The sequence below is a fragment of the Nicotiana tabacum genome, chromosome 22 (assembly GCF_000715075.1).
Source record: "Nicotiana tabacum cultivar K326 chromosome 22, ASM71507v2, whole genome shotgun sequence".
NCBI lineage: Eukaryota > Viridiplantae > Streptophyta > Magnoliopsida > Solanales > Solanaceae > Nicotiana > Nicotiana tabacum.
In genome coordinates this window covers 55,576,367-55,602,064 of record NC_134101.1, presented here as the reverse complement: position 1 = coordinate 55,602,064, position 25,698 = coordinate 55,576,367, and the positions used below count along the sequence as shown (strand labels likewise).

At 36.3% G+C, this 25,698-nt stretch overlaps 1 protein-coding gene across 1 annotated transcript; it reads left to right on the top strand.

Moving 5' to 3' along the window:
* Positions 1-2,520: 2,520 nt before the first annotated feature.
* LOC142176576 (F-box/kelch-repeat protein At3g23880-like) lies at positions 2,521-4,170 on the top strand. Its single transcript, XM_075244565.1, has one exon. It carries the CDS (start codon positions 2,922-2,924, stop codon positions 4,035-4,037), a length of 1,116 nt encoding a protein of 371 aa, XP_075100666.1. The 5' UTR covers positions 2,521-2,921; the 3' UTR covers positions 4,038-4,170.
* Positions 4,171-25,698: the final 21,528 nt, after the last annotated feature.

Sequence of the window (25,698 nt, the reverse complement as noted above, 5' to 3'; positions counted from 1 at the left end):
TTAAAAATTGAATAAAAGTTTATCTTACATATATAATGAAGTAACCCTACATGCCGGAGAAAGAAACATCACAAAAATCATTCAATATTCAAAAAAATATTATTATTTTTTCTTTTGAAAAATGTTTGTTTGAAGAGTCAATTTGTATAAATGGACATCAAACAAATAACAAAACATTGGCAATACAATTGCTATCATTAATTTTAATTTAGCACCTTCTAGGAATTGAAGGGTATAAGTTGAAACCTCTTCATTTAGCTGTGGTCAAGCCAACATTGCAAAGGTATAATATTTTTTTCGTTGAAGAATATTTATTTTGAATCATTAGATTATGTGAAAGACTTTTTTTCTTGAATTCAACAAGAGGAATATTGGTTTCTAATTGATAGTTTCTATACCGATTTTCAAGTGTAACAAAAAGTATATTTTTTAAAAATAAATTGATATGACGTGATTTTTTTAAATGTAAACAAATTATTCAAAATGGGATTATTTTTTAAAATATAATGTAATTTTAAAAATAAAAAGATAAGATATTTTTTTAATTTTAGTAGAGGATTTTTAAAATTATTATAATAGAAGTCATATCATGGATAAAATCAAGAAACCGAAATTCTATAGAATATTTACATAATAATCGACCATATTTATTGTTTACTTTTTATAGCTAATATAAATAGATGATATACCGACAACATATGATTATACACATATTATATATGGATTATATATAAATTACATATCATTCAATTTTTTAATTTAAGTGGTAGGGTGAGTACCTATTTAGGCTGATTAAATAAAGCCAAAAGAAAAAATATGAAAGAATTTCAACCAAAGACTAAAAATATAAATAAATTTCTTATGTAGATAATTTCTATTAAAAATCATCATTTTATAGCGAAATAAATTAATTTTTTGTAACAAAATAAAAAAGACATAAAAAATAAGATAAAAGAAAATAAATTTAGAAAAAATGTATGAAAAATCTAAAAATCAGAAATAAGAGATGACAACGAATTTCTTCTTCTGTTTCATCTTTGTTGAGTATAAAAATTTGAAAGCTGATCTCATCGATTTCATATATTGTTTTCAACTCACATACATAAATTACAAGATAAGGATATCTTAGAATTTTTTTTTAATTTACATTGTGTGTTGTTTCTAAAAAATCACTATTAATAACAAACTGATATGATATTCGAATTTGAATTTAAATGCAATTTGAGTAGTTCGCATTGAGGTTAAGCCAAGTATGGTGTCGAGAAAAACTACTTGGTATTTTAAGATAATATATGCAATATTATATAATAACAATCAACTAATTTAACATTTAGTGATTCAAAGAACAAAAAATATGTATACATAGCGTATTCAAAATTTAAAATATGTGGCTAAATATATCGATAAACTCAAAACAGAGTCATACTGAAATAAAGTTTCACCGGCTAAATAATAATATCTTAGATATACAATTAAAGTGAATTTTAAATTAAGGATAATATCTTCACTTGCATCATTATAAAGATAATCATTATTGAAATATATATGAATTTTTAGAAATTGGAATTCTAAAATAGAAATATTTTTTGAAAGATAACAACATACCAAATAAGAGTTCAAGTCTTAGTGAAAGAGTCACGTCATAACCAAAGAATCGTTCATAATGTGTCAACCTTTATGCTTTGCCATAAATACGAGTTATTATTTCGCTTTGTGGCTATTTTTAGGTTCCAATGACACCATGAGAATGGTGCAAAAATAAAATTATCACTACGAGATTTGAGAAAATGTTAGCTTTTTTCCATTTAGTGTTTCTTAATTAATATCTAACGATTATTTATAATTATCTAGAAGGTTTAAATTTTAAAGTTATGTACATATAATTCAAATAACTCAGATATTTAACATGGTTAATGTCAAATATCAAAATGGAGTCATACTGGGGAAAAGAAATTCATTAGCTAAATAATTTTTAAAATTTTTAGATAGTCGACTGAAATGAGTGTTGAATTAAGGATAATATTTTTCACTTACATTATTATAAAAATAATTATTATTGAAAAATAAAGTTTTAGAAACTGAAATTTTAAAATAGAAATATTTTTTGAAAGATATCAACACACTAAATATGAGTTCAAGTAATAGTGAAAGAGTCAAGTCGTATCCAAAGAGTCCTTCATAGTCTCAACCTTTGATTATTTTGCCATAAATATGAGTTAATATTTTGCTTCCTGACTATTTTTAGGATCCAATGACACCAGCGTGAATGGTACCAAAAAAATAGAATTATAACTAGGAGATTTGGGAAATAGTCAATCTTTTTCGTGTAGTGTTTCTTAATTAATATCTAATGAATATCTATATTTATCGAGAATGTTTAAATTTTAAGATTATGTACATATAATCCAAATAACTCAAATATTTGACATGGTTAATGTCCGCGCAGGCTAATACTAGTGAGAAGTATAACCCTAAGTTATGTACTTTTCTTTCTCTCCTTTTCTGTCACCTAATCCCACGTTCGGTACTTCAAGTGAGTTGCAACAGAAGTGTCGGTAAGTTTTCCTTCTTATGATTTGATAAAATAGAAGGAATCAACTTTTATTTCTACAAGCGAAGGACTTCATATTTAATTTAAATTTTTTTTCCCTTGACAAACATAACCGATCCCATTTATTAATTTCCAGGAATTAAACCAAGGTTGGGAATCCTAAATTGTTGTAGTTTCATATCTTCGTTTCCTAGTTGAAGTTGGTTTTGTATGTTATAAATATGTGTGAATAATTATTAGAAGCCTCTTACCATAGCTTTCTTCAATCTCCGTTGTTCAAATTGTTTGATCGACACAAGTATTGTTTGAAAGGTTCACACCATAGCTTTCTTCAATCTTTGTTGTTCGTTTTTCGAATTAACATATACCAATGGGAAGTCGCATTGAAGAGGAAATCCTGAGAAGGTTACCAGTGAAGTCTCTTCTTCGATTCAAGTGTGTTTCTGAATCTTGGAAGACATTAATCTCTGAACCTCACTTTAAGAAGAAGCATCTCAATCATGCGAAGAATCAAAATCCCCCAAAAATGCTTATTGGCCAAACATGCCCTAAGGATGATACTTTTTACTTCTATTCTTCCTCTTTGTCGTCGCATCGTATCGTTGAGGATGTTCGGAATCTTGATTGCCCTTCAAACTTTGTTCCGGGCTTCTGCAAGATCTATTGTTGTTGCGATGGCTTGTTTTTAATTGGGATTGATAATACACCTAATTATTCAATATTGTTGCTGTGGAACCCCTTAACAAGAGAATCAATAGTACTTCCCGACCAGAATAAGGATTCCAATTATTCTATTTATGGATTGGGATATGACCCAACTAGTGATGACTATAAGGTGTTGAAGGTTGAGGATGATGAAGATTATGAGGATGACGATGATTGTGAAATATCCAATGAAATTCTCTCACTAAAAAGTGGTTCATGGAGAAAAATTAGTGATAGCAACGATAAGGATTATAACTGTTTGTCATCGGCCGATAGTATGGACTGTCTGGCATTTGTACACGGAGCATTTCATTGGCATGGTTTTACAGAAAGAAATGGCTTTTTGTTTTCTGTTATTTCTTTTAATATTTCAAATGAGCAGTACGGAGAGATACCGTTGCCAGAACGAATGTGCTTGCCGTCTAACATGATCGACCATGGCGTAGCAGTGTTGGGAGGAATGCTCTCTATAAATTGTGTTTACTGCAATGGAACTAATTTTTTTGATTTATGGGTAATGAAAGACTACGGCGTAGAAGAATCTTGGATTAAATTATTTACCATCACAAATGCCAGGATTCCTTCCATCATACCAATCGTACCCAAGTATATGTTTGCTGATGGTGAAGTTTTATTCAGCTGCGGAAGAAGAACCGAATTTATGACATCCAAAGGACCATATGGATTTAGCAATCTAATATGGTCTCTAGCTAGTGATGACATTGACACATGTGGATATGTTTATACGGAAAGTTTGATCTTTCCAGAAGTAAATCTCTAGGTTGTCTTGCTTACTTAGTACTTGCGTTTGCTCATGTATGATTTTTAATTTCGTACTAATTCTTATTTCATTTCATATGAGTGTACACTAGTTTTAGCTTACTCTTCCAAATATTTGTAAATAATGATAATTTAGCATCTAATTTTAACCAAATGTATGTGCTATTCTAACATCGAAATAAGAGTTCTACGTTCTATATCTTTGTCTTCCTCAACCTGCGATGGTGTACTAAGTACTATTTATGAGCCTACTTATTCAAATTTTAGATAAATGTAAATTGTGCAATTTCTTATTTTCCAAATTCTTTCATTAGTCAAAGCTAATTGGTGCTTTACAGTTTACTCTTGTTTACGTCTGTAGCTGGATTGACAGATCAAATCCTCATACTTTTCCAATTTCTTGTATTGATTAAATAATAAATTTACATAAGAACAGTAAATAGAACAATAGAAAGTCACGTGAGGATTTAGTTCCAATTTCACTAACTATGTCATTAGCAAAAGAAAAAAAATTACTATCATACCAGCTCAAAGAGAATTAAGACACAAATTATTGTTAGTTTCAGCTCTTCTAATCCAACTATAAGTGAGATTAGTGACCTATAATTAAAACAGGTGACTGAAAATTATTTACACAGATACGGTGAATAAGTTAAATAATCTTTCCTTTTAATACGTTACCTTGCAATTACACAGTATCATTATCATTAATTGTCACCTGAATTGGAAAGTATAATTATACCCTCTTAAGTATATCCAATTTTATACTGATCAAGTAATTACCTGACCAAACAAATATATCAAACTGTGCAATTACGTTCGATCGAAAGTTTTTGTTCCCTTCTTCTTAACCCACATCGCTAGAGAAACAGGCAAAACATCACTTTTAACACCAAAGACCAGATTTCCCACCTTCGTCTCCGTCCTCTCACTGCTAAAATATAACTCACCAAAAACACCACCACTAAAAACCTTCAGTTACCATTTTTTGAGGGAACACACTACATATCTTTTTCATAACCTAGCAAAAATATTACACCACTACCTTCACTTCTCTTCGCGCCTATATCACCCATTATGTAACCTATTTTCAGCTCTGGCAAGAGCAACTGAACCTTCACTTTGAAAATTTTGCCCAACTTCACTAACCTGCTCTCGCAAATGAACTTATTTTTTCATGATTTCTTCATAGAAAAAGCTGAGAAATTTTAAGAATAATGATAGATTTTTTCTAATAATTGAGCTGAGGTTGATTGTGTAGAGTAGTAATGTTGGGTTTTGGTAGATATGTAAATAGGAAACGGAGGAAAAAGAAAGGTAGGGATATGATTTTTTTTTAAAAGTTCTTTTTACAAAGGAACTTTGATCCGCGTTAGAAAGCACAAGGAAGATTGTTCTACACTTATATTTATATTTAAAAGCAGGCTCGCAGAGAGTTGAGAGAAAGCAAATCTTGCGTGTCACTCGGCCCGGCTTTAACTTCAAATAAACGATCTGATTGGTTAATATACTACTTTGGACCAAGTTTATTTATCGTTTTATGTGATTTATTTTTCCCTTTTCATTATTTTCGTCTGAAACTAAACTTTTTTCATGAACAAGCATCTTTTGCATTGTGGAAACTCCAATTGGTTGGTTATAAATTTAGAGACTTGGCCTTATTTTTTTCAAGCAAAATCTATCCTTTTTTTGTATTTCTGCATAATTTTCAAAAGCAAAGTGTAAGTGTCGAGTGTGTAATTTATTCTACCATTTGACTTAGCAAAAGTTTTATAATTTGCATTGTCGCTATTACAGAACAGTCGGTTTTATCTTGGGAAGAATTAATCCAAATGCTTTGGGCAACACTGAGAAGATTAAATCCTTTAAGGACACAAAAAAAAATTGTGGGCCCGTAATATTTTTGCATTTCATGTTTTATGTTAACTAACATTTTTAATTTTCTAGTTTTATGTTTATGAACACACTTTTAATTTGTTTATATGTTCATCTTATATTTTGTTTTAGAGACTAAAATCTTTCAATTTTCTCCTTTATTGAGATTAAAGTCTTCGTGTCTTTTGACTCACTGTTAGAGATTAAAGTCATTGTGACTTTCTATTCAAATTCGAGATTAAAATCCTTGTGATTTTCTACTAGGTTGTTTGTATTCAGTGTGAAGGTTAAAAACTTCACCAATTTTCGAAATATGTCTATGTTAATTTTTGACAAAAAAATAATAATTAATACAAAATAATAAAATAGTTTTGTTGTGACAGCTACTGCTGCGACGACTACTTCATTGTCAAGCCGCACAATGCTTGCACCGGCAGAAAAGCCCGAAATTTTTTTGCGTACTGACTTTAATCATTGGCAGCAGAAGATGTTCTTCTCTCTGACCATCCTCTGTTTGCAGAGATTTATTAAAGAGCTCTAGCTTTGGCAGAAGAAACTCCCGACAATGAGCGGTTTATGGTCACTGAAGCTTGGAAGCATTCTGACTTCCTTTGCAAGAATTATATACGTAATTATTTGGAAGATGACTTGTATAACGTCTATAGTAACTTAAGAACTTCGAAAGAATTATGGAATTTTCTTGAAAAAAAATACTAGAGTGAAGACGTTGGACTAAAGAAGTTTGTGGCCACATAATTTTTGAACTTTAAAATAGTTGATAGCAACTCTGTTACTACTCAAGTCCAAGAACTGCAATTCTTCATTCATGATTTTCTTGCCGAAGATATGAGCCGAATCAATATAAAAAGTATTGATCATGTTAGTAATTATACGAAGAATTTCAAGTAGCGGTATTTATTGAAAAATACCTCATTTATGAAAGAAATTTAAGAATTACTTGAACCATAAGTACATGAAATGACGCTTGAAGATCTTATTGTTCGTTTAAGGAGTAGAGAGGATAACAAGACTGTTGAAAAGAAGGCTCGTGAGAATTCAACAATAATAAAAGCAAATATTATTAAGAGGCACCACAAAATAGCAAAAAGAGAAAGAAGTCTTTTAGACTAAAGAATTATCCGTCTCAAATAAAGTTCAAAGGAAATTTCCACAACTATAAAAAAATTGAACATAAGGTTGTAGACTGTTGTACTCCAAAGAAGGATAAGAAAAATGGTTAAACAAACATGATTGAAAAGAACGGAGAAATGGAGAACTTGTGTGTTATGCTTTTCTGAATGCAACTTGGCAGGAAATTCCAAGGAATACATGATTGATTCTTGAGCCACCCGCTATATTTATGCTGACAAAGGATTATTTGCTTGTTATGTTCCGGTGGGAGCCGCGATACTATCTTTATGGGAAATTCCGCAACTGCCAAAATTAAAGGAGTTGGCAAGGTATCTTAGAAGATGATTTCGGGAAAAGTTGTGACCCTAAAAAATATACTCCATGTCCCTGAAATTCATAAGAACTTAATTTTTATTGCGCTTCTTGTTAAGAATAAATTTAAGTATGTGTTTGTTTCTGATAAATTTGTACGTAATAATTATAAGTAAGAACAATATGTATGTAGGAAAAGTGTCACGACCCCACAATCCTCCTAGTTGTGATGGTTCCTAACAACCCGCTAGTTAAGTCAAACAACAGTCAACACAATTTAAAAAAATTAATATGAAACCAATAAGTGAACTAACTGAATTTCTATACAATAACCGAAGGATTGGTAGTATAAGTCATAAGTCACTAAGACTTAGATTTACAAAGATGGTATGAAAATAAATACAACGTCTGTTCGAAATATACTTAAAGAGAATTCGAATCTAACACTACCAAAGACAAGTGGTAGCTCTGTCTAGAAGCAAGTACGTCTTCAATGCCAGTTCACACCATTCATAGCAGCATCAATTTCAAGATCTGCACGCAAGGTGTGGAAGTTTAGTATGAGTACAACTGATCCCATGTACTCAATAAGTAACAAACCTAACATGTAACGACCCGGCCGGTCATTTTGAGCTCTAGCGTATCGTTCGGTGGTTTAAGGCCTAGAGTAACTTCACTTCAGGTATTATGACTTGTATGTGTGGTCGGAATCAAATTTCGGAAGGTTTGGAGTTGATTTGTGAAGCAAAATTCTAAATTCAAAAGCATTAAGGTAGAAGAATTGACTAAGGTTTGGATTTTTAGTAAACGACCTCAGAATCATGAATTTAAGGTTTCAATAGGTTCGTATGATGATTTCGGACTTGAGCGTATGTTCGGGTCGAGTATAGGGTGACCCGGGAGTACTTCGGCACCTATTACGATATGTTAACATTTTGAAGGTTTAATAATTTCTTAAGTTTGGATTGGAGTGGATTTTTATGTTATCGATATCCGTTTGGAATTTCGAGCCTGGGAATAGTTCAGTGTGGTGATTCTGGTCTTAGGAGCGCGTCCGCATATGGATTTGGAAGTCTGTAGGTCGTTTCGGAGTCATTTGACGAAAGTTAGAAATTTGAAAGTTTTTGGAATGTTTGACCTGGAGTGGACTTTTTGATATCGGGGTAGGATTCTGATTCTGAAAGTGGGAGTAGGTCCGTAATGTCAATTATCACTTTTGTGCAAAATTTGAGGTCAATCGAATTTGATTTGATAGGTTTCGACATCGAACGTAGAAGTTTGAAGTTCTAAAGTTCATAAAGATTGAATTGGGGTGCGATTTGTGGTTTTGATGTTGTTTGATGTGATTTGAGGCCTCGAGCAGGTTCGTGTTATTATCACGACCCAAAATCCCACCACAGGCATCGTGATGACACTTAGTCTCTAAAACTAGGTAAGCCGATTACAATTACATTTCAAGCCATTTTTTTCTTTTGAATATGAATTAAATAGGTAATCAAAACCCAACAGCGGAAAGAAATATGAAAACCTCCCTAGACCGGTAATATTGAGTCACGAACTCTAACTGAATACATAGAATGATTATGAGGATCGAATATAAAATTAACAGTACAATAGAAATAAAAGGACTCCAAGGGACTGCGACGATCAAGCAGCTCTACCTTAAGTCCTTGAGATCATCTTTTAACTTTGTCCGAGTCCGATATCTCCAATACCTGGCTCTGCACAAAAATGTGCAGAAGTATAATATGAGTACACCATGGTCGGTACCCAGTAAGTATCAAGACTAAACTCAGTGGAGTAGTGACGAGGTACAGTCAAGACACTCAATAGTCTAATAACCTGTGCAATATAGTATACAAAATAATAGAAAACAAATAACAATAAGTGCAACACAAATCAACCGATGATATGCACAACAAGGCTACAAGAACACCATTAATATCGCGCTACAAATAATAAATATAAGTACACCCAACTAAATCAAGTCCTTCAAATAAATATCTTTCACGTATAATTCTATCAATAAATCTCTTTCAAATATAATTTCCTCAAATAAATATCCTTCAAATATAATTCTTTCAATAAATCTCTTTCAAATATAATTTCCTCAAATAAATATCCTTCAAATATAATCCTTTCAAATAATACTTTTTGAATAAAAATCCTTCCATATAAATATTTTGAAGATAATTCTTTCAATTAAAAGTCACCATGTGACACCCCATTTCATAATCATACAAATACGGGTCTGAGCCCATTTTCATATTTTTCGTAAACACGGGTCTCAACCCACTTTCATAATTCCACAGTACTTCGTGCCCATAATTAAATCATCATATTTTCCTGGCTCCTCGTGCCCACTTTTCATATCACAGCTGCACAGACAGTTCACGTGCCAATAATAAAATCATCATATTTTTTCCGGCACCTCGTGCCCACGTTTTATATCCGTTGCGGCGTGCAACCCGATCCCATATAACATTACCTGCCCGGCAATAGCCACATGCTCACAATTTTAACATAAATTAGGCTATTATCAGGTTTACCGAAACAACAAGAAAAGTTGTATAAGATATAAAAATAAACATAAGGAATACCCCAACATCACATGAAAATTACCAACACAATAAGTCCACATCATCACATATCATCCCTGATAATAGCCACCATTATCTCTCCTATAGCCACCCTTATCACTCCTATAATAGCCGCCCTTATCCCTCTGCCCTGACAATATCAATAGCCACCCTTATCGCTCCGCCCAGACAATATCCCAACACACATAACAACAGTGAAATGCCACCCTTATACCCACATAATATTAACAGTGAAATGCCACCCTTATATCCTCAAAATAATAACTCAAATAACACAACAATTTACACAGAATATTATCACGGCAACATAACAAAATCAATTCATATCACAATTTGCCCAATGGCCACAACCAATTTCAAAGATATAACAAAATTAATTAATTTGAAAACAAATAGCCCAAGGCTCCACACAATGTGTATAACACCTAAAAATACCAACATAGATGGAAAAAACTCAGTATAGGGCAACACCTTCATTAATCCAAATTCTTGATAATTATATAACGCCCCGGTTTAAACTTATTTCATTAATTATTTGCAGATGAAAAATCCATGATATAATTATTTTTAGGAAATATCAAATCTCCAAACTCGCGGAATTTACATAAATATTCAAGTAACAATCACATCAAATTGTCATATAAAAAAAATTCAACAAACAAGGATTGAGGCATGGCAAATAGATGATTTAATAAATGCCAACAATTATCCAATTTACTATACAATAATGCCTAAGACTTTAAACAAATTAAATTTGTACATATAAGCCCGAGTACGTACTCGTCACCTCGCATACACAGCTTTTCACATTTTACAAATGGCACATAAGACTTGATGCCTAAGGGGTAATTCCCCCACTCAAGGTTAGGCAAGATACTTACCTTTTTGAAGTTATGCCGATATTTCAAAATCGCCTTCTTGCTTGAATTGACCTCCGGACAGTTCAAATCTATCCAAATTAATTGTACAACTTCATTAAAATTCATCGAAAATAATTCCGGATAATAATGCGTCGACTTAATTTTTTTTTCAAAATAGTCAACAAAAGTCAACGTAGGGCTTGCCTCTCGGAACCTGACATAAATTTCACAAAATTTGAACACCCATTCCGATACGAATTCAACCATACCAATTTTATTCAATTCCAACAACAAATCGTACTCCAAATTTGAAATTTTTGTTTTTGGAAGATTTGTTTCAAAAATCTTGATTTCTTCTATTTAAGTATGAATTAAATGATGAATATAAACATAGATTCATGAAATATAATCACTTTAGGATATAGAACACTTACCCCAGTCGAAGTCGTGAAGAAATTCTCAAAATCGCCCAAAACCCGAGCTCCAAAAATTTCAATCGAAAATGAAGAAATCACAGATTTTCAACCCTTAAGTTTCTGCCCAAGTTCGTATTTGCGGACAAAAACTTCGCATTTGCGAATGAACAGTACCACCCCATGAACAGTGTTTTCGCAATTAAGAATGAACAGTGTTTTCACAATTGCCAAAAATGATTCGCAATTGCGAATGAAAAGTGTTTTTCGAAACTTCCAAATAATTTTTCGGACACGCTCCTAAGTCCAAAATCACCATACTGAGCTGTTGGAATCATCAAAACTTCATTCCGGGTACATTTACACATAAGTCGACATCCGGTCACTATTTTAACTTAAGATTTAAATCTTGGAATAAGGTGTTCTAATTCATTTCAAAACTTTACTAGACCCGAACCAATCATCCTGGCGAGTCACATAACAACCGTAAAATATAAATCGAGCAGTAACTGTTGAAACATGATTGTAATACTCAAAATAAACGGCCGGGTCATTACAGTTATGTATTGAGACTTGTTAGTGTGATTGGACGGGGTCCCGGGGGCCTCGAGTGTGTATCGGGTATGTTTTGGGTCTTGTCAAATCATTTTGGGATACTTTGAAGGCTGGTTTTATGATGTCTGGTGTGGTTCTTCACGTTCGCGAGGATACTCTCGCGTTCGCGAAGAAGGATTTTGCTGCTGGGACCTTGTTCTTCGCGTTCGCGAAGAGGCTCTCGCATTCGCGAAGAAGGAATATCTGCTGTCCGTCATTTGACTTTGGAAGCTTATATCTCACAATCTATAACGAATCTGGAGATGATCCAAAAAAAGAAAGTTATAGCCCTTGGGGTCTAGTTTTCAGAAAGGTAAACTATTTGTCATTTGGAGTTGTGTACAAAATGTTATGGTGGATACACTAGAGGTTGTCTGAGAAGAGTTTAAAAATGGCTTTTGAGATTTTGTTCATCGTGAACGCGATGGGAAGCTCGCGAATGCGAAGAAGGAAGTCGGGGCAGTGTTATAAGTCCTCTATCTCGGACCTTTGAGCCATTATTTCGTATTTTAGTTGGGAACCTCGGGATTTAGCGATTTTGGAGAGGAATTTCATCACAAAGTTGGGTTAAGCATTCTTGACTCATTTGTGATTATATTTCACGGATTAATCTTCATTTTAGGTGTTAGATTATTGATTTTTCAAGAAGAAATCGGAAGAAATTTCTAGAATTTCACAAAATGAATTTTTGAGTTTTGAATACCGATTCGGAGTCAGATTTGAATGAAATTAGTATGGTTGAACTCGTAATTGAATGGGTTGTCGGATTTTCTGAGTTTCGTCGGGTTCCGAGATATGGTCCCCACTACCAACTTTTTGAGTGGAGTTTAAAATTATTAGGTGAATCAAATTATTATGTGCTCTTATTTGTAGGGGTTGTGTACGCACGAGGTGACGAGAGTCCGTACGTAGCTACTAATTGTGCTTATGTACGGGTAGTCTAGGACCCAAATCATGTTATACTTGCGATGTTTGCACACTACATGTTAATTTACTTGCTTAAATCATATTGAAACTTGACAAAGGAATCCTAACATGTTAAACTTCATTTACTTGACTGTTAATGAGAATTGGTAATTCTTTGAATATTTGCCCCTTAACAAATTTTGAATTGGTTGTTTTGATGTATTTTCTCTTTATGTGGAGTGGGCCGAACGCCTCGGTAGATGATAAATACATCTATGGTTCGTGTCATTCAACCTTCGGCAATGCACATTTTAAATATTATATGTTGGATCGGGCCGTATGACCTCGACATGATTTGCGCATGATAAATCTTTAAAACTAATAATAAATGATATTGCTTCATTGGCTTAACATATAAATTGTTAAATGACGATAATAAATTTGGGAATTCAAATTAGTAGACAAATTGTTTATTTATCTCTCGTTCTTCAATTTTCAGCTGTTTCTACATAACCCATGCTTAATTATAATATCGATATTTTATGGTTAACCCAAAGTAAGTGTCGGAGTCGACCCATCGTCCCTACTTTTTTGAGGTTAGACTGGATACTTACTGGGTACGCATTGATTTACGTACTCATACTACACTTGCTGCACATTTCTGTGCAGGTGCATATATGTCTAGTGGCCTTGTGGGCGCAAAGGTGCGGTTATTGTTTGGACTTAAGTGAGCTGCATTCCACGTTACGAGTCCGCAGCACACATAGAGTCTCTATCCGAGTTATTTACACACTCTTGTCTAATTGTATCCCAGACAGATATAATATTTTATTGTATTTCCTAGTTGATGCTCATACACTCGTGACACCGGATTTTGGGGGTGATTATTGGTTGTTCAGTATTAAAGTTGTAAAAATATTATCATTTACTCTGTAAATTTTATCTCTTACTATTAATTGAAGGAAATTATGATTTCAAAAATACTAAAATGAGTAATGAAGTTAATCATTTAATTGTTGGCTTGTCTGACAATAGTGTTAGGCGCCATCACAACCTTTAATGGATTTTGGGTCGTGACAACATAGTATCAGAGCACTAAGTTCATGTAGGTCTCATGAGTCATGAGCAAGTGTAGAAGAGTCTTGTGGATCGGTACATCGTCTGTACTTATCTTCGAGAGGCTACTTGGCTGTTAGGAGCACTTCCCTTATCGTGCGGTTTGATTCCATTGAGGTTTGTGCCTTAATTTCCTTCCTACTCATTCTTATATGATGTTGAGCGCTAGTGTAAATTGGGCATCGAGGAGTTTCAGTGGTACTACAAACGCGTAGCAGGATATTTCTCCCTGCGCATTCAAACAAGTTATTATCGTCTTCTTGCGAAAGAAGGTTCTGTCATTTCAACCCAGTATCGGTAATTCCTACGGTTTTGAGGCTATGAACGGTGTTGGTGTGATGGTAGGGTGCATGTCTACGTGTCAAGCTAGTGAATGACTCGAAAAGAGGATTTCTCAGTGCATGATTTAAAGGTGTAGTATTTAATTCCAGCAAAGGAAAGGCGAATGGACTATGAATGTTCATGTTTGGGTTGATGGAGTAACGAAACTTGGTATTTTCGAGCGTGGTGGAATTTTCATTGTAATGCGGCGGCGGCATCCTTGTTTGAACGCATTTTCGGTTTGCCGGTGCTAGGGTATTTTTGATTTTTTCTTTGGGGCGGGGTGTTGTGAAATAGTGCCTGAGCTGCAGTGTGCAGCAGTTCAGGGTCAAATTGGTATTTCTAATATGACAGCTCGAGGAAGATGATCTTCCAGGAGGCTTAAAGCTGGTAGTAATTCATTAGCTCATGTTTACAGAGATGCATTTTGATTTCATACAACACTGGGTAACGAAGAATGAGGAAGGACATGGGGAGGTGTCTTGTGGTGGTTAATTTACTAGCAGGTCATGTATGGGAAGAGAAAGTCGAGAAGTTACTTAAAGGAGATGGTTTGACCAGAGTGGGAGAGGTAGAGTAACATGTGGATTCTGTGGTAGGATAGCCACGTACCTTGAGAAAGTGTTGAACGGTTTGGAGATCACAATGGAAGGTGATTTGGTCTATGTATCTTATTGGGGATGATGGTTACTGTATAGAGAAATGTTTAATGTGTCCGAAAGGAGTTACTGGAAATGAAGAGGGTTGTGAAGATTTGATTATCGTTTCAGATACAATATGACTTGAGTTTGGATGATATTGTTGAACTCTCAGTTGGTGTCAATAGGAAATGTACAGATTTGTACAATTGGTGGACGGGTATGGCTCAGGGGCATTTACGAATTTCGTGGTAGTTGTACCCCGTGCAGCGTCGTGGGAAGATGTCAATAAGGAATTCCACACGTGGATTATCTCCTATGAGTAAGATATAGGTGCGAGATCATGGTAATTGAGAATGAGGAATCATTGTGGGCTCAACATTATGTGTTTTATCTTAAAGCTAAGTTGGGGAGCCCCACCGTCTATGATTAGATCACGTGGTTGTCTGCTTGCTCGGGTTATGGCTATCGGTGCATTAGTGAACTATTTATGACTAAGAAAAGAAAAAACAGCAGGAGTAATTTGAGCAAGGAACTTAATGAATGTGTGCAGAACCTCGTCTTATCGATTCATGTTCATATTTTGGGAAGACTTAGAGTCTATACTTCTTGTGGATGTAATGTGCAAGGAAATGAATTCAGTCGGTTTTTTCTTTGAGAGAGTATTCATGTGCTAGCGGAGCAATGGAGTTTGGTTATATTCGAGACCGGGTCAGAGTGGGTGACTCTTAACAACAGTTCAACGAATTCAAGAATTTAAGTCTGGTACCTAAGGATTTCGGGACCGTTGTATTGCGAACGGACTTGGAGTGTTCTATGATGTCACCGTCTATTCTGTGCAGTATTGGAGAAAAGGGAGAAACAATTTCAGAGTTGTGGGATGTCTTGTGAAATGGGTATACGAGTTGGAGGTGCCATTGTGCGCATGATGAAGGTATGCGATGATTCATGGGTATTGAGACGATGTAGTCTCGCGATTCGGGTTACTCGGGATGAGTTGAGGGAAGATTTAGTTCGTTATGCTTTGATTGGATCTACTAAAATTACCAAGGCAAGTCAAGAGTAAGTTTAAAGGAATTGGGTCAGTTAGTAATGGTTGAATCAGTATGACTGTGGCAGTGATCAGCTCTTTCAACGTGAAGCCATACAAGTGGTTTGTGGTTGTATGCATGGGCTTGAGCATCACTATAGCTTGTTTAATTTGGGAAATAATTGATTCAAATGATTCTGTAGTGTAAATGGGTTTTCGGAAGATTTGCGACGGTTTAGACCATAACTTGAGGTTTGTATTTTCTGCGATTTAGGGATCCAGTTGCGCGTTGCATTGGTTCTTCTGAAATGAGTTGAGCGAAAGGTTTTCTAGCCAATGAACTATTCATTCTACTAGTAGTTCAGGTTGTGAGGGTATATTCCATGGGAAAATCATACAAGTATGACGTGTTAGTTATTTGATTGGTGGAGAATCATAATCGGGTATAGAGATTCTGGTACAATCGTTAATGTGAGAGTTTGTACCTAGAAGGTGCTCTATTCCCTTGGTTATGAACTGTGGGAGTTTTTCCGAATTAGGACGGCTTGATTATTCGCCCATGTGTTAAGGTCCCGTGTAGCTTGTGGTGTCATAAGAGCAGGATGGCTTCCGAGATGCAGGTCATTTATCGCACCTTAGTTGTGCTTGGGTTTGTGGCGTATTGCACTATCCGTCTCCCCAAAGTTGTATTTTTGCACCTGGCGTGCTTGTGATCGATAATCGGGTATTTCGTTAGTATAAGCGTTACAGCTTGATGTGTGTTTTCTTCTTGATTGTTATGTGTGGATCAGGTGGCACGCCGCCACGAGTATATAATATTTGGATTGGGTTGCACGACGCAACAGTGAGATGTTGAGCATAGTTCCTTACGCTCATTTTGTGTGCCTTGTTTTTATCTCTGGGGTAGGTTCATAGCGCCTATTCGGCCATTTTATTCGTTACGCGGGCTGGGTAATTTCCTGTCAAAGATCGTTCTTCTTTATGAATTATATTCAAGTTCATAGCTTGTTGGCGCATTGTGGGCATCATATGAGACTTTTGGCAGTGTCTGAGGTGGCTTGTTGTCAAAGAAATTTGTACTGGGTGAGGCGAAACTATTGGACCTGAAATCAATTCAATCAAACTTATATAAGGTATATTAAAGAGAAAAGATCATCATTCAGTTCAGAATGGGGTAATGGTTCTTGTCCCGGGGAGAGACTCAATGATTTGTTGATTCGGCAGGTGGTTATGAGTTTCTACCCAACTCTTTCATCATGGTAGTATTGTGAGAATTGGAACAGGACTTATATACGTCATGAGATGTATTGCGGGCAATGCACTTGTGAAATTTCAGCTATTGAGGTCAGGGGATGTTACTATAGGCAACCAACTTATGTGGTACGTGGTGTGATTTCAGTACAGATACACTATCATGTTTCAGTATGGTGTGTGGTGATTGATACGGTGTTGGTATGATAAAATAAGGTATTGTAAAGAAATTCAGAGGTTGGGATTTGGTTCTAAGGCTTATTAATTGAATAAAAGGGAGGACCTTCAGTTTGGCTCGAGTTGAGTTGCGAAACTGGAATTGTGATGGCACGGGTAGGTGCACAAGGTGTTAAACAACGATTTTGGACAACTTCAGAGCAATTTCTAGCACGTTCGAGGACGAACATATGTTTAAGTGGGGGAGAATGTAACGACTCGACCGGTCATTTTGAGTTGTAGCGCGTCGTTCGGCGGTTTGAGGCCTAGAGTAGCTTCACTTAAGGTATTATGACTTATACGTGTGGTCAGAATCGAATTTCGGGCGGTTTGGAGTTGATTTGGGAAGAAAATTCTAAATTCAAAAGCTTTAAGTTGGAAGAATTGACTAATTTCAATAGATTTGTATGATGATTTCGGACTTGGACGTATGTTCGGATCGAATATCGGATGGCCCGGGAGTACTTCGACACCTATTATGATAGGTTGGCATTTTGAAGGTTTAATAATTTCTTAAGTTTGGGTTGGAGTGATTTTTATGTTATTGATCTCCGTTTGGTATTCTGAGCCAGGGAATAGTTCCTTATGCTAATTCTGGTCTTAGGGGCACATCCAGATGTGGGTTTGGAGGTCTGTAGGTCGTTTCAGAGTCATTTGGTGAAAGTTGGAAATTTGAAAGTTTTTGGGAAGTTTGACCGGGAGTGGAGTTTTTGATATCGGGGTCGGATTCCGATTCCGGAAATGGGTGTAGGTCCGTAATGTCAATTATGACTTATGTGCAAAATTTAAGGTCAATCGGATTTGATTTGATAGGTTTCGACATCGAACATAAAAGTTTAAAGTTCTAAAATTCATAAAGCTTGAATTGGGTACGATTCGTGGTTTTGATGTTGTTTGATGTGATTTGAGGCCTCGAGCAGGTTCGTGTTATTTATTGGGACTTGTTAGTATGATTAATCGGGGCCTCGGATGTGTATCAGGTATGTTTCGGTTCTTATCGGATCATTTTGGGCTACTTTGGAGACTGGTTTTCTGATGTCTGGTGTTGTTCTTCGCGTTAGCGAAGAAGGATTTTACTGCTGGAACCTTGTTCTTCGCATTCGCGAAGAGGCTCTCGCGTTCGCGAAGAAGGAATTTCTGTTGTCCGTCGTCTGACTTTGGAATCTTCTCTCATAACATATAACGAATCTGGAGATGATCCAAAAATAAAAGTTGTAGCCCTTGGTGTCTAGTTTTCAGAAAGGTAAACCATTTGTCATTTGGAGTTGTGTACAAAATGTTATGGTGGATATACTAGAGGTTGTCTAAGAAGAGTTTGAAAATGGAATTTGAGAATTTTGTTCATCACGAACGCGATGGGAAGCTCGCGAACGCGAAAAAGGAAGTCGGGGTAGTGTTATAGGTTCTTTATCTCGGACCCTTGAGCCATTATGCTGTACGTTTTTATGCAGGTGCATATATGTCTAGTGGCCTTGTTGGCGCAGAGGCACGGTTATTGCAGGGATTTAGGTGAGCTGCATTCCACGTTACGAGTCCGCAGCATACACATAGTCTCCATCCGAGTTATTTACACACTCCTATCTAATTGTATCCCAGACAGATGTAGTATTTTACTGTATTTTCTAGTTGATGCTCAGACACTCGTGACACCGGGTTTTGGTGGTGCTTATGGGTTGTTCAGTATTAAAGTCGTAAAAATATAGTCATTTACTCTGCTTGCACGATAGCAGTATTAGGCGCCATCACGACCTTTAATGGATTTTAGGTCTTGATGTAACCTCAAGCTGAAAGCAGTGACGAGCTCGAAGAAGGTCAATGTCTAACACCAATAATTAATAACAACACATACTTGATAGATGCCAGTAACAGTAAATAACTCAAAAGATATCATGATCAACTCGTTTACAAGTACGGGGAACTAGACATGCTTTACAAGTATAACAGTTAAAGCCCAAATCTTTCACGGAATCATTAAAATGTGAGTTTCTCAGAGTACTGTGATTTTTCCAAACTTTCACCAATAGATAAGACTTTTCATTTATCAGTTAGCACGAGAAAGTATATCTTTATGCCTATATATCAAATATACATGTCAAGCCAATAATATCACAGTGAAATCATCAAGTACACTCACTTTCAGCACACTCAAGGTACCTGACTCAAATACCCCTCTCCATCACACACAAAATCACTTAGCACTCTAAGGGTCCCTAGCTCAAAAGCCCCTCACCATCACACACACAATCACTCAACATTGTACGGGTGCCTGCCACAAATGCCCCTTACCAAAGTATGTGCATATCACTGTGCCTGCACTCACTGTAATATCAGACTCCGGAGGGGCTGATCCTGGACCACACGCTAATCAATAGTCAATATGACTTGTTGAGAAGTGCAACCCAATACAAATAACAAACTGCTGCAACGTGCAATCCGATCCAAATATTAAATCGTTGTGCCATGCAACCCGATCCAAATATCAATATGTTACGATGTGTTATCCGATCCAAGTATAACTAACAACACGACTTTATAGCCCTCATCAGTCATCAACTCACTCAAGTCTCCATATGCCAACGTCTCATAGAAATATAACCAAAATTTATAACACGAAATATTACAATGTGCCACAAATTCAGCTCAAACTCGTGTCACATACAAGGACACCAATAACATATGAGACAGCTTATCAAAAGTGCACATAAATAGAGATATAACATGTGGATATAACAGTCATGACTGAACAGTACTACTACGGCTAAGTCAAATAGCTTAACATGGCAAGAATAACCCTATCATGTCTCAAACAATTAAGTAGATAGCCTAGACATGATTTATAGCATGAATAATAACTCACGTAGTCATACAAATGGAGAAAACATGATATCAAAGTAGCATGATAGCAAGGCAAGGCATATAACAACCTAAGAACAACCCGAATCATGAATACTCCGGTGCGCGCACACATGTCCGTCACCTAGCACATGCGTCACCCCCAACACATCTCAAATTTCAAAGTTCTCAAGGATAATTGCCCTCAATACCAAGTTTAGATATGTTACCTACCTTGAACAAGCCAAAATAATACTATAGAAATGTCATCCCATGCGAATCGACCTTCGAACGGCTCGAAACTAGCCAAAAGCAACTCAAAATCATGAAATAATACTATAGGCAACAAACCCAAATGATAAAGGTCAAATCTTTAATCAAACACTCAAATTCAACCAAAAATAAACTCGGTCCCATACCTTAGAACCCAAATTGTTTTATAAATTCCGATAATCCATTCGAATAAGAGTCCAACCATATTAATTTTATCCAATTCCGACTCCGAATCGATGTTCAAAACTCAATTATTTACTTTAGAAAAGTTTAGACAAAAACCTCCAATATCTCTTTTAGATTCAAAATCAAAAATCCAAAACTGAAGATAGAATAATGTAAAATAATCAAATCCGAGTTAAAAATACTTACCCCAATTCAAATTGTGAAAATCGCCTCCAAAATCGCTCAAATCCGATCTTTAGATCTCAAAATGTGATAAAATAACTCAACCCTCAAAATATATAAAATCTGCCCAAGGATGTCGCACCAGCGACCCAATATCCGCTTCTGTGGAATCGCATATGCGGCCACCAACCCGCTTCTGCGAAAATGCCTCACCTCAGCCACTGTCGCTTCTGCGACAATAGTTGCGCTTCTGAGCTCAAGTGACTGCTGCGCTCAAGTGACAGCTTCTGTGTCTTCTCCTCTTCCAGACTTGCTTCGCTTTTGCGCCCACTTGTCCACATCTCTGGACACCGCACCTGCGCTTATAACTTCACAAGTGTGACCACACCAGATCCTTGCCAAAAACTAGCATTAACCATGTTCCAAAATTATCAGAAACCCGTTTGAAACCCATTCAAGCCCCTCGGGACCCCGTCCAATCATGTCAACAAGTCCCAAAACATAACACAAACCTACTTGAGGCCTCAAATCCCGCAAAATGAGATCAAAACCACGAATCGTTGATCAAGAGCAATCTCTTAAGTTCATAATCTTCAAACTTCGAACCAAGCGTCCGATTCAAACCTAACTAATCCGAAATCTGACGTGACTTTTCACACAAGTCCCGAATGACAGAACGAATATATTCCAACTTTTGGAACAACGATCTGAACTCGCTAACATCAAAGTCAACTCCCGGTCAAACCTATGAACTTTCCAACCTTCAAATTGCCAACTTTCACTAATTGGATCTAAAACCTTCTAGAAACATCCAAATGTAAATCCGGGCATACACCCAAGTCCAAAATCACCATCCAGACCTAACAGAACCATCAAAACTCCGACTTGAGGTCAAATATACAAAAGTCAAACTTGGTCAACTCTTCCAACTTAAAACTTCTAAAATGAGAATCATTTTTCTAAACCAATCCCGAGCCACTTGAAAACAAAAACCGATGATACACGCAAGTCATAATATACCATATGAAGCTACTCATGACCTCAAACCACCGATCCGAATGCAAATTCTCAAAATGATCGATTGGATCATTACATTCTCCCCCCACTTAAACATACGTTCGTCCTCGAACGTGCCAAAAGTCATTTCAAAGACGTCAAATCACCATATAAACTCACCATACACATTCCCATGGGTGATACCACCTCACTCCAATCCATATAAGCCCGACAACATAACCTAACTGAAGTTCCTTACTTCAACCTTAGTCTATAAACCTTAGAACCCAATCTCCAACATCTGAAATTTATTATAAGACCCGATTATTACATATATACCTTGTATAAGTCTCGAACAAAATGTATCAAGCCTTAACTATAATCCATATACCACATAACTCAGATACTTATAGCAATAACTTCCAACCATAATAGTTACTCAATAACAAACTTGGTAATGATAACAAACCTCATCTCAAATAAAACCTAGTTCTAAACCTCGTACACTACCAAGGATGAAAGAAACATATAGAAACTCATAACCACTTATCATACCAATAAGTCATGGAGCTCTCTTGGCCTCAAAGAACCACAGCCAAATTCTAAGCTTACTAATAACATTACTCTTTCAAACATACCTTAATCAAATCCGATATCACTTATTCCAGGTCCAATAACCTCATCTCATCCAGTACAAGTTGCTCGACCGACATTCTACACCGGTACCACCTTGAGACACATACCGTGCACAAAACAAGTAAGAACTTGAATGCACCCAATAATGGTAAGAGAATCAAACGAGAGAACTATCCCGCAAGCTCAACAGATACCACCGCAAGGCGCAATTCTATGACCCATCACACAAGGAGAAAAAAAACACACGAAATAAGCATAGAGGATCATATTCCAGCATAACTTCGCTATGATACGTGACCCAATCCAAACATCGATCCACATGGAATACCTCAAGCCATGATGTTCACAATCAACAACCATATGCAAATAAACAACAAACATGCAAAGTGCATAATCATAACCATGGAAAAATGAATAGGACAATATACCATAAACATGAAGACCATAACCAAGGTGCAATCAACCATTCAACACCCCAAGATCTATCTTGCTCAAATTCCTCCACAAGGCACAAACAAAACCGCATCATGTGTGTAAATAACCAATAGTCCCACAACCCATCGTAGCATAAGAGAGTAACACATGGAACATATCAGACACGAATAAGATCAACTCTAACAGTGAGTAAACATATCCGACCTGGCATAGAATACACACCCTTATTAGGCTTACCAATGGCCTCCAAATCAATTCTGATCCTCCCAAAATAGGTAGATTACCTTAAAAAATTCCACAATAACCTATCCATTTCACATACACTCAGTTGACAACCTCTTAACACACCTTCATCGTCCGCAACCAAGGAACAATCTTCCTCTGAGAATCCTTCTAGTCTTTAATTCCCTAGAATATAAGAATCTCCATGTCCGATCCCAACTCCATCACTCAAATGACTGGCAGATTCCTTATGCACAATTATCTCACGATAAATACATCCATAATTCCTCTATGCCACATAGCAAAATTCTGAACATCAACAGTTGATCAACCAAGCGATTACCGTAATACTAGTCAAGCATCATCAAGTCAAAACATAGTACGCCTTCTGAAATGCACACCATTCTCAGGTGATACCAGATAGTGCCAACATTCTTCTAACACCTGAAATTGTCCATGCTGTCTAGAACTCATGACCTTCTCTTCAAAACTGAACCGCAATCTTGACACGCAAATCTCAATCCCACACGTCGCACCGTATCTATCATGCCATCATATGGAAATACGAGAACCCCATCATCAACTCTGAATCACAAGCATTATATACATTTAGTCAGATAGAAACCTTCCACTTGACCCCATCCTGGAAAAAAACACCAGACGCAACAAAACTATCACATGCCTGTAGAAAACATCCATCCAAAGTCGTGGTCGAAATCATCAAAAACTCGTCGAAACGCATTTGCACATAATCAAGTCATCAGAACTGAATCCTTCTAACTCAACCAAGTGAGGCAGACCCTCGAGCCAAAGAGTATTGCCATAACACACCTACAAAGCCTCGCCACCCAAAAGAACCAAAAGAACTGATCAATTTTATTACCATGTTGACATAACCACTACGAAGTTGACCCATTTCTTATAGTCCCTCTCAACTTGTCTTCAAGTTAACACTCCTCTTTGCCAGTACACTGCGATCCTTAACCCAAAGCTCATGCCAAGATATCCTAGCATGAAACCACGTCATCCTAAGACCCATAAACCACTGTATTCCCTCTTAAACACCTAATAGTACCGTAACCAAAATACCCAATCTGAAGAGACCTTCTGTGATTATGAAGCTATTTCTTCAACCTCTCAAATGTTGATATGTAGAATCCAAAATGAGACATAAATACCACAAGTCCTGACACCTTCCGATGTTAATATTAGATATTAGACATTTACAAACCCAAAAAATCCTCAAATACCACACATGAATCATGAACTTATTAGAATCTTCTCGAGAGTCTTCCACTCTGCTCCAATCTCCTGTGCACCACCCATACGAGCCTAAAGACTTGTACCCCATTCGAATACAAACACCTAAGGAAGTAACTCTCATCTCTTAAGCAACCGAGTGAATCCATTCTCCTTGAACACTACGTCCACCACTAATAGCAAACCCGAATCACTCCAAGAGTTCCATATATCCAAAAAGTGTAAAACATCATGCCTTCAGAAATTTCCTTACTCGAGTCATACTCAAAATCAAAATCTTCAAGTCATAATCAATCCAAATGTATGCCTCAGACCAAAACTAACATAACACATGACCATGCAATCTGATCGTCGATAGTAGACTCCCCCACTTGGCTCGAAGCCATAGAATATAACATATGATAACCCACAACACTCTTACTCTATAACTACCATAATCCTGCACTGTAATTCAACTAAATCCTTTATACGCTCATGTAGCTCTAATCATAAAATACCTTAAATCATCTGCTAAGCACATCTCCATCCTCGCGATAGTCGTGCGAACTTCCTCAACCAATATGAACTCAAAGTGCAGCACATAATCTACTATTAGGAAGGAAACTCTCTACATAAACATCATAAAGGTCACACAACCTCAGAACATCCCGCAGGATATAACCCACCTGCTTAGCCTCAAACTAGCATCTCTCTACGCCCTATCATGGCCACAACCATTATGTAATCACTTAATCCTCCCGAGTCTAAGCTCGTCAACCAGACATAAAAATCCACTTTATTTCGCAAATGAACAACATGAAGGACCCCTTAACACGCCCATAACTTGAGACAATACTACACATCAAGACAAAAATCAAACATCCACAGCCCTTTACGCCCCAAGCAAACCTTTCTCATCACATCCAAACCATCTAAATATAGCCCTTCGTCACATAGTACTCATCATATAACTATCTCAACCATTCACTGAGTCATAAATACCACTTCTAGGGACACTGATGAACATATAAGTCCAAAAGAACATACTCACACAACTGAAACCACCGAGTCCAAGCTGCGGTCTGAACCCGACCTCAAGTCTTCCAGGTTATCCCATCACCAACACATAGAAAACATATATCGCACCTCATCCATGACATCATAAGTCATCGATGCACAGCTGATACCGAGCGCTCAACATAACATACGAGTGAGTGGAAGGAATTTAAAGAGATACACTTCAAGCTGAATCAATGTCGCGTGATAAAGAAAGAAAGATAGGAATTTTTTTCTACATGCCTTGTAGCCTCTCGAAGATAGGTATGAATGTCAGTATACCGATCCTCAAGACTCTACTAGACACTTGCTTATGAATCGTAGAACCTAGAGATCTGATACTAACTTGTCATAATCCCCAA